The sequence below is a fragment of the Nothobranchius furzeri genome, chromosome 4, assembly GCF_043380555.1.
Source record: "Nothobranchius furzeri strain GRZ-AD chromosome 4, NfurGRZ-RIMD1, whole genome shotgun sequence".
NCBI lineage: Eukaryota > Metazoa > Chordata > Actinopteri > Cyprinodontiformes > Nothobranchiidae > Nothobranchius > Nothobranchius furzeri.
Genome location: NC_091744.1, coordinates 4,841,542 through 4,852,743, shown reverse-complemented (window position 1 = coordinate 4,852,743; position 11,202 = coordinate 4,841,542). Strand labels below are relative to the sequence as shown.

General features: G+C 41.5%; 1 protein-coding gene across 2 annotated transcripts in view; it reads left to right on the top strand.

Annotated features, from left to right (window-relative positions):
- Positions 1-251: 251 nt before the first annotated feature.
- Positions 252-11,202, top strand: part of mxi1 (max interactor 1, dimerization protein) — a 52,680-nt gene continuing 41,729 nt past the window's right edge. The window contains exons 1-2 of one of the 2 annotated variants that reach the window (XM_015967566.3): positions 252-618; positions 2,718-2,820. In XM_015967566.3, the coding sequence (XP_015823052.1) occupies positions 393-618; positions 2,718-2,820 (329 nt within the window). In that variant the 5' untranslated portion in view covers positions 252-392. Of the gene's footprint in view, positions 619-2,249; positions 2,528-2,717; positions 2,821-11,202 lie in introns of those variants that run through there. The other variant, XM_015967573.3, reaches the window with a different exon arrangement.

Genomic DNA, 11,202 nt, shown 5'->3' with positions numbered 1-11,202 from the left:
ACTATTAGTAATAATGTTTTCTTTGCTTTTCAATCCTGCTTCTTAAACCAAATTTATTTTTTAACAGCCTATAGAGTAAAATGTCTTTTAACGCAAAGTTAAATTGTGATGCTGAGATTTTGAAAGGATTATTTTTGTCTTTATTGAAAATGGGCGGGCACAGGGACCATGCAGACTCTTGAGACTCTGAGGGGCTGGACTCCAGTTTTCCCATGCAGCAGCATCCACTGACATTGGCCACAGCTCCACATTAAACACCCTGCATTCATTACAAAAAGAAAAGGAAGAAACGAGAAACCATCAACCAGCAGCAGCATCACTGGTAGCTGCTTTAATTGTTGTTGCTGCGCTCTGCACGTCACCGGAAACTTGAGAGGAAAACAATTTGAAAAATGGCCAAAAGTGAGAGCCAGAGAAGAAGTTTGGAGAATGAGTTCTTTCTTGATTCCGATGCGTCTCTTTTGGGCCAGCAGGATTTCGAGATGTCTAGCTATCCTTTCAATGACGTCTTCAACTCCAACGACTCCCACATGGAGGAGATCAACACTTTTCTGAAAAATGTACAAGTTTTGCTGGAGGCTGCGAGGTTTTTGGAGAGCGCCGAGCGCAAGGACGGAAGTGAGTTTGTGTGTGCTGCGTTTGATCCTCTACATCTTACATCAGAATAACAGGAAAAAAGGAGTTCATTGTCAACGGTCTCAGACAACAAAGGGCTGAGTTCATCCAATAAGCACCACTGCGTACAGAAAAAACAGCATGTGGAAGGACATATTTACTCTTTTGCATTTTAGGGAAGACGATACTTCTTATTTATCTGCTATTTTCATACACGTTTTAGTGTTGCGTCTTTTTTCCCTCCTTCACAACTCTCCAAGCAGGAATCAGCCATTTACCCAGCATATCAGATTAAACCTGATGATTTGACCTGAATTTTTGGCTGCAGCCGTTCCTTTATAACAAAATCTGATCACATTGCGGCGTCCTGATGCTCATTTTTGGATGATGTCATTGTTGTGCCCCCGCAGGCTCGATGGAAAGAAAAAATAAATTGAAAACTTTGTAGAAAAGGCGCATTGGCCAAAGTTGAATATTAAATCTCACGTTCATAAAACATAAACATGTGTTAAATATTATATTACCTGCTCATGAGCGGAATTTTACGATAATAAATACGTTATGAGTGTTTTTGGCGATGACATGTAGGCCATAGTTTCGTTTTTCTCCACAATCAGTTGTAACATCTCTTTAGGCTATTAATTATTGTCACGCGCGACAGCTCGTTCCTTGTTGGGTTTTAGAGCACACGTATTGATAACGTTAATGGACACGTCCTAATCAAGCTACTTATATGTAATTTTGTGTCTTTTCGGGTGGATTTTCTTCAGTCCGCAGGAGACAGCTCTCCTCTCACTTGTTTGCTTCCTGCTATTTGGGGGCGTGTTGAAGTGGTTTCCACATGGCGTAAATCCTTTCTGTGATAGGCGGTGATAGGCCATACGCTGGCTCGGCCCTCGACTTCTGTCAAGGACTTCCACCAATCAGACGCCAGCATGTTTTCTACGTCATGTGTTGCTGGGCCTGGCTTTAGTGGGAAAAAGTCCTCCCACGGTCCTATGAATCCTGGGACTTGTAGGTTACACAACATTCTGCTCGTTAGATTGAAATGAATATGTGAAACAATTACCACATGAAATAACAGCACATGTCGCTTTTTTATTAACTCATTTTATTTAATTAGTATGACCAGTAACTGTTTATTGTCTAAATCATGTTACTTTTTTTACTTTTAAGAAGAAACTGTCCAGTTAAACTCTTTTACAAGTTTGTTTTAGTCTGCCTGAACAATTTTCCGGAGTGTTTTTATTTGACAGAAGGCGAACTAGAATGCAAAAAGCATAAAACAAAATGCCCGTTAGGTTAAGCAGCGTTTTTCAAATGCACAGTAATACTTCATTTCCCAGAATGCACCGCGTTTAAACTGGCCTTTCCTCCTCAACTTGATTCCCGCCCCCCCAGCTGAGCAGCTAGGTAAACAAACAGCAGAGCAGAGGAAGCGAGCAGCGGCAGGCACGTTACTGTCTCTCGGCCCCTAGGGGATTTTTTTTAATGATTATTTATTTTTGTAAAAAATTTGATATGCCGATTCCTACAAAAATGACACTTTGATACGCGGATTTTTAAAAATAGATTTTATAACAACATTGACTTAAACAATCGGCTATAGCTTGCTAGCTGAAAAAACACCGGACTTTTTGCTCCATTTTCGACAAATGCTGAGCTAGTAAAGGCGGTAACCGCGATAATAACACGTCGTTTTTCATCCAGTGAACCGGTGCATGATCTTTTTTTCTATTGCACATAATAGCGGCTACTTATTTTTACTGTAAGAAGAAAAACCAACGTTTACCGCAGACTAAAAACAACGTTGACGAAAGAAAGCCTAAGGGAAGAATCATGACTGCTGTTCAGCTAATAAACATCCAACGGTTACTGGAGGCAGCGGAATATCTAGAAAGGAGAGAAAGAGGTAATTATGGGTGTTAATTTTTAAATTTGCTGTCTAACAAATAATTAACAAGCTTGTTAAAGGGAAGAATAATGTATAAAACACGTCATCCGCCATCTGGACGCAATTTATCCACGCAGGTGTCAACCTTTTTTTGTACAAAAGGATTAAAAACCGCTCATGTCTCACCACCGGAATTATCTTTCCACAGAGTGCGAACACGGATATGCTTCGACGTTTCCTTCTAATCAGAGCACAAACTTCCAGAGGCAGAGAAAATTCCGAAATAAGAAGTTCAGCAGTAACCATAACAGGTAAGAAACCTCTCCTGTCTGCTGATCCACATAAAGCAATCATTTTTTAAATACGAGCGCCTTTATAAATATATTTATTTCTAATTATAGGCGTCTCTTATTAAACAGCCTTTTTACACCTCTGTTTGTGGGATGAGTGAACCACAGACAACATGTGATTGCTGCCAACGCGCTTGGTAAACACATGAGCTGTTACTAAATGCTGCCTGGGAGCATTTCCACCCTTCAGATTGCTTTATTAGAGCTAAAAGCTTTGATCAAATGTGTCTCATAGACATGATTTGATCAGCTGACTGCCCAGGCACAGGTCTTATATTTTACACTTAACTGACATAAAACAATTAATTTTATAAATGTGAATAATTCCACACACTTTGGGTTTAACTGACATGTCACAACACAATATTGTCATTTAGAGGAACTCGTCGTCTAAATGATGTGAAGGCCCACTGAAGATGGGATTTCTTCTGATGTTGTGCTGTTGACAGCCACACATCACGCACAAGCTCCCCTCTTTTTCTATTTTAATATAAATATTAAAAAAGGCCACTAACAGGAACTGCTTGTTACTCATCATGCGGCCTGAATGTTGCCTCGATCTGCACGGCAACAGTCATGATCAGATGAACTGAAAGTCAGTGTCCGTATTTTTGTTGCTTCAAAATAATATATAGTGTGTTACTGTATAAAAATGATCGTTAAGTACTATTACCTGAATTGACTCCGTCTTGCTGACATCTTAAAACCTCACTACCGTCCAAAGATTTATAGCAGTCTCTGCAGCATTATTTTATAAACCTAAAACCTTTACATTGTCTTCAGATTTGGCTTACATTGTCATTAATAGTGAATTAGGATTATTTAAGATGCAAAATTTACCAGCAGCAGGAAATTGGAGTACTTCTGGTTTATCCAGGAGTCAAGTTTAGCAGAAATACTTGAATATTTGTACTAAAACAACCTAGTAAAGTGAAACAGACATCATTGTTGACGGCCTACAAAATAAGATTTGCATAAATGTCCATGAAAATTAGGCAATTGGAGCTGTTTTACCAGACTTGGGATGTGCACTCAGATCTGAAATGATGATCTTAATAGATTATTTGCATGGTTTGTGTCCAATCTTGGTCCTTGAGGGCCCCCCATCTAGCGTGTTTTAGTTGTTTCCTTGCTCTAACATACCTGGTTGAATGGTTAAATCATCTGTTCAGTAGATCATGAAGCTATGCAAAACCCTGTCAAACACCCAAAGATTATAATCAGATGTACTGAAGCTGAAACCTATAAAATATTCTGGACGGTGGCTCTTGAGGACCAGAATTAGACACCACTGTCCTAAGTGATTTGGTACAATCTTAAAACAGTTCCAGTTACCAAACTGTCTTTTCACTCATTTGTTGTCGGGCAGAAACATTCAGAGATTCCTGCTGGACTTTACCATTTTCTATCTGCTGGTCATATTTATGCTTTCATATAACCACAGAGTTATGCCAGGTCCACATTGGGGGCCTCAGCGGCGCGGACTGGCAACGGGACAGTTTTCTTGCGTGCTTTGCAGTGCGTCAGTTCACACGGGGGCGTCTCAGTCGCGGAACCAAATGATATCACGTTTGATGTCATATATAATGTTGTGCCTCCACTGCCAGGATTAAAGCCATGAAAAACACATTGCTGCGCTTCTCGAAAGATGGTAGGAGTAAATAAGCCATTAGGTCACGTGTTTTTATGTAATCTACATACAGTAGATAAGAATCACATCTCTGCAATAGTCTTTTAGTTTGAAACTTACCTGACATTTTACACTGAAACCGTATGTGATTTCCTGTGTAGTCATATGTTAACAGCGGAAATTGATGTGCCCTAGAAGAGCCTTGCGGCAAAAATCTTACCCAATCCTATCTTAAGCGACGCGGCGAGCTGCTTCTGAAATGTTCGACGCAACGTTCTGCTGCCATTCCGCTCCGCTGATGCTTCCAGTGTGGACCCGTCTTTACACATGAAACTAAACCTAAAGTAAAGATTTAGAAAATAACATAGCGTGAACTAGTATGAAATTTAGGAGACTGAAGCAGTATTTACGGCTGATGGCAGACTAGCCGTTAGCTTGTCAGTCCTGTTTACACTAAATTTCTTCAAACTGAAACCATTCAGGACCGAAGTAAGATTGTAATTGTTTAAAACACAGAAATATGCTTCAAAATGACTGCAAGAGGCACTCCTGTAGGGTTCGTCCTTTTAGATCTTCCTAACACACACAAAACCAAGTGGCTGAGCTGGAACAACTTTGATGTTGTTCTTGTCTCGGTATGTTCACAACTCACCCTATAATTGTACACATTTGGCCTGTAACACCCTCTAAAAGCTCCACGTATATTCCAACTTTCCCACACCTAAAAAAACAACATTGTTTGGATCTCACTTTAAATGTCAGAGAGTTTTTTTTTTGTTTACCATCTATGTTTTGTGCAGCCATAACATTATGACCACTGGAAGGTAAAATAAGTCACAAATTCTGCTGATTCAGATCACAAGATGCTATGTAAGACTCGGCATCTACTAAAACATTTTGCAAAACAAAATAAAAGAGGGTCAATGTTAGTAATCTAAATTTTGGTATTGATTGGTTATTGAGCTGACTGAGTAGCTCAGTAGTGTGTGTGTGTGTGTTTATTTGATGATAAACACAGAAGTTATGTTTTGAGGCATTTTATCAAACCGCTGTTTTATTTCTCATTTGCCGTAAATCCTCTAATATTAGCCTGTATTCAATTAACGGCCGGGTATCATATTTTGGCCGGTGTCGGAGTCGGCGGAGGTGAATAATGGCCGTTTTTTTATTGTGGTCGGGTGGAATGTGGTAACAAGCAAGTACGGGGGACGGTTGTGTCATCCGTCTCAGTTTTAATTTGCCTGTGATAGACCGCGAGGGTAACTTTAACCGTGCGGAGACGAAGAGGAGGCGAAAATTTGATATCAAGTTCAAAGAGAACGTGCTGATTATGCTGCAGAACACTCTGGGGAGCAGTAGCAGGGGTTGTATGAACTAGTCACTAGTCGTCTTCACTGCCCTATAGTGACTTGTTATGCCTGTCATCGACTAGTCGCTGTCACGTGATAATGACCGGCAAGATGCAGCCCTCGGAAAAGACAGCAGCCTGCTGTCAGCAGGTGACAAGCTCCTGCACGTCGGGAGGCAACGCGCTGTGCCAGAGCGTCGGTACTGACACCCGCCGTAAAACGGACATTTAACCAAATTGTGACGTTTACCCTCTTGCAATTTAACCTTCCCCTCAGGTGTCGCCACCTCAAAAACTAATTTAACACACGATCGTTCATGTCGGCTCGTTTCCTTTTATGTTTTTGTTTTTTTATTCTTTTATTTGTGCCTGATGCATTTCGCTGCTGTGGATCGGGGCACATCACCTGTTTTGTCCTTGGTGACGTGATGTGGCCGGCAAGCAGCGAGCACTCCGCTGTTTTTGCGGTCGGTAGATCTTTTAGAACTGCAGTTCAAAAGTAACTCATAAGGTGAATATATAAGAACCCAGGTAGCAGTTTCTCTTTAGGATTGAGAGGAGATGCAAGAAGATAATAAACAGAGACAGGACAGAAAAATAGTCAAATAAAAACAAGTTAGTTTTTGTACCTGCTGGTTGCAACAAACAGACACCATGGAAGGTAATCAGAAGTGAGGAACAGAAAATGAAATAATTATTTTAATGTTTAGAGCAGCAGGAACTCCGAGAGGCTGCAGGCACATCAGTGAGTTTGCGGCCGCTGCGCAGGGGGAGGGGGGAGAGGGCTGAAGCAGAAACTACCGTTGTTAAAAGAAATGTGTTTAACTTTGAAAATGTGGGCGCAATTTTTAATTGTCAAAAACTCCAGCGAACCATTAGTTCATTTTGCTCAATTAGAAATTGAGGCCTGCCTCTAATTCTGGTCCTCCTTCCAATAAAGGCCTGGGGCTTGATGAGCTTGAGTAAAATAAAGGCCCGGGCCTGTATTAGAGGATTTACGGTATAAACACAATGAAGTTCTTTCCAATGTACTTTTAGCTTTTTTTTCTTTGAGATTATGAAAATAAATGATTTCTAATAACTTTGACAAGACATTAAAGTATCATTCATACACACTATGTTCTCTGTGGCTGTCCTGCTCCAGTTATAGCTGCCTCCTCTTTAATATGTCGAAGCTTAAAGGGCTTATCTGACTCCGTCCTCCTGCCTACCGTTTATAGCAGGGATGCTTTATCTCATTGACCCAGTCTCTCACTGTGTGTGTGTGTGTGTGTGTGCGCGCGCGCGTGTGTGTGCGTTCAAACACACACACATACTCTTCCATGACCGCAAGAGAAAGCTGGATGCTGTTATGTCTGGCCTTGAGCCAGTTTATAATCTAAATTGCTTTGTTGTCAAACTGTAAACATGCTGATGTTTGATTTAAGAGACAAAGAAAAAGGTTGTGGTCATAAAAAATGAGTAAATGATAATCGAACACAGATTATTAGTCAATGCAAGAAGTCAGTTGCTTGGTTTTTAAGGAGCAAGACACTGAAAAAAAACTTTTAATTATCATAATAGGTCACTCTGAGTTTCTCTGGCAGGCTAAACATGAAAATAGTCTCTTACACCTGGTGAAACTCTAGGATTAGAAAAGCCTGAGAGATCTACGTCACCCTGTCATTTAACATTCATGGACTCACCCATCTTGGCTCCTGACAGGGAAGGCTGTTGTAGCATCCAGGAATCAACAGAGAACGTCTCGATTAGTAGAAGCTAACCGTTAGCTTTAGCATCTCCACCACACGGCAAAACTCCTCCAGACTTGTGTTATTTGTGGAGATAAAACTTCAACGTTGCAGAGCAAACTGAACCAGTGGTAGAGTCGCGTTGATGTTTTCCAATCGGGGCAAGATGTCCAAATATCAGAAAATAAGTCTCCAAAACCCACCATCTGAAGCTCAGCTGCGATGTGGGTCGCTTCTAGAGATAGACCGATTTATGCTGGGCCAATATACCTCCTTAGTAAAGCAGAATAACAATTCAATTCAAGTTTATTTATATAGCACCAAATCACGACAAGAGTCATCTCAAGGCACTTCACATAATAAACATTCCAATTCAGGTCAGTTCATTAAGCCAAACAGAAAAAATGTTTCCAATATAAGGAACCCAGCAAATTGCATCAAGTCACTGACTAGTGTCAGTGACTTTACAGCAATCCTCATACTAAGCAAGCATAAAGCGACAGTGGAGAGGAAAACTCCCTTTTAACAGGAAGAAACCTCCAGAGAATCCGGGCTCAGTATAAGCAGCCATCCTCCACGACTCACTGGGGATGGAGAAGACAGAGCAGACACACACACACACACACACACACACACACGCACGCACGCACGCACGCACACACGCACACACACACACACACACAATATGAATGCAAGTCAAAGGGGCTAAAAACGCTATTTTCTAATTCCGCTTGTTTTGTGCCATGGATTTCACATATGATGTCCGTGAATTTTAAAGACCCATTTTGATACCAAGAACGTGCTTATTTTCGAACAGCGGGGAAACATTATTTTAGGTTTTGTATGAAAATAAGTCCAGGACTACAAATGCGCTTCACGAAAGTGACATCATTGAACCAGACACGGAGAAAACTGAGGGAAAAGTTCTGCAAACTTCCCACAGGCGGAAAGAACCACCATAAATCTGGTAATTTGGTAAGTAGCGGCTACGCTAGAGGAGAGGAGATTATGTGATGACGTCACGTATGCAACATGCCAGTGTAGTCATGCTAATTACGAACTTTTAAAAGCTGATAAATCTCAAAGTATGTGACAGGCGTGGCCGAACCACCCGTCATTAGTTTTCATTTAAATTGCATTACATCATATGTAGGTGCTTTTATAAGACAGACCATGCCGGCAAATCGGCGTAATATTACCGCCAACGTTATGTCTATAAACGCGCCATGCCGGCATGGCGTTCCGCGAATTTTGCGGCATTCGTTCCGCATCACTTGGTAGTGATATTGCGGTAATGGTCTGTCGTATGCGCCCTGGCGCAACAGAGGCAGATATCATGATGACGTGGGGAGCTATTGCTGAGCTGCGGCTGGCAAATTTATTGAAATTGAAAGTAAACACAGGCAATAAGTTTTGCTTTTTGAACAAACTCAGCTAAGATGGCAGACTGGAGCGCTGCAGCGCTCCACGAGCCTCTCTGTTGGAGCTGAAGCTCAGATCACCAGAGACTGCACAGGGACTGATGGGGACAGACACCTTTAGGAGCTGCTTGTTAAAAAAACTTAACGATCACGGCTTCAATCGCAATAAAAAGCAAGTTATGTCCAAGATAAACGGAAGTCTTCAGCAGCACAGAGACCGCCCCCATACCCCCTTTATGCCGCCATCACCTAATCTTATATAAAATTGCGATTGCGCCACATTACCGCCACGGTCTGATCTTATAAACGACCTTTATCCTCCTCAGGGAACCGCGGCAAATCCCGTTTTGCAAACGCCATGGTCCTGTAAAAACAGCTTGTGTGATCCAGGGCGAAAGGCAAAGCAGATAAGAAAATAGCATTTTTAGCCCTGTTGACTTGCATTCATTTTTGCGTTCTTCCGGGGACCCATGAGCCGACCGGAAAGGGAGGAGACTTAGGCTCTCTATTCAGTCCTACTAGAAATCACTGCAAATGTATTGATTCAACGAGTGAACCACACCTTTAAATGCTTTTCCTAACACTTGCTGAACAGAATAGACAACTACATCTGTACGGTAGATATTAATTCTAACGTTGTTTCTTGTTTTTGGTTAGATGTAATTTTCTTGACTGCTTTAAAAGTTTGCTACAATCGTTGCACACGGCTGCAGCTGCAGCCATGACTGTAATTATACTGTAAACCTTTCTTTCTGTCCTTCTGAAGGAAAACAAAAACACATTTTGGTAAAAAAGAATAAGTGACTAGGACTGGAGTCCAAAGTAGGATGTGAGTTACTTAGCAACACAGATGCAGTAGCAGGCATTATGACAGCTACTGACGCAAATTATGCAAATTATTTATTCATGTTCCGTTTGGCGAAACACTTGTTCTGACTCACACACAGATGTGGACATCAACAGCCCCACCGCAAATGAAGAAACTATGATTATTTTGTTACAAGGAGTGTGCAAAATGAATTTAGCTTTTAGTTTCGATCACTGTGATTTCAGTGCGGATGTCGTAGTGCACAGCCGTTTGTGAGCACTACATGGATGTCGAGTGTGTAAGTTGAACCCAATCAAAAGCACACATGTGAGCACTTACATACTCATTGAGTTTCAGGAAATAGCCTGTGCCAGCATATGTGAGAGCTGCTGTGATGGCAGCTACTCAGCCTGTCCATAGATGTTTTCATCTGTAATGAAAAAAAGTATTACAACGGATGCTCCTGGCATGCAACCTCTCACGTCCAACCGCATGAACAGAGGAGGCTTTTGTAGTTGATGTGTGGAATTTACAAGTTTTTTTTATTATTAATTTTAGAATAAATTAATTACTCTGGATGCAAACGAGGCGTGGTGAAAACAGAAACATGTTTTGGTTTCTTCTTTTACTAGGTAGACTTGATGAAACTTCTATCATACACGCCTTTATTCACGCCGTCTCGCAACAGACCTCTGCATCTGCAGCAAGCGTCTGTTTGGGTTGTGGTTCTGTACATCAAGAAGGGGTCCAATCAGGTCTTCAAGCGAAGCTGCCTGACGGTGTTCAGTTATTTTTACCATGGCACACTTATGTTGTCTGTAACAATTAGAAAGTTTTCCCATATATCTAATTTCCCTTTCTTTCCTTCATTCTCCATTAGCTACCTCAGTTACTTTTCTCCATCTTCTGCCCGCTCCCACCAGATTTGCTTCAGGTCTCTTGGGATCCCAATCCCATTGCAGGACTCTAGATCATTAAAATACATTTAACAGGTAAAAGAAAATTAGGAAGGTTTATTGTGGCGGTGACAGGGAAGTGATTCTTCGAACCTCGTGCCTCACCCAGTTTGAGGCAGTTTATTTAGAATGGCACTTGGCCATTTAGGAATCAGGAGGAGGGCTTGTCTCCCTTCCGTTTGTTGCCATACAAAGACACTCTCAGGGACCAGCTGATTCACTTTACATTATTAACGGAACACTGAACTCTGGGTGTGTGTGTGTGTGTGTGTGTGTGTGTGTGTGTGTGTGTGTGTGTGTGTGTGTGTGTGAGTGAATGCATGTGCACACACATAGATCCTGTTTTACTGTACTCAGCTTGGGCATAAGTCACACACATCCTCCCAGAGCTCTGTTGTGCATTATTGAGGAAGAGGCTGTGTTACGCCAAGTAGCATGTCTGGATGTCAT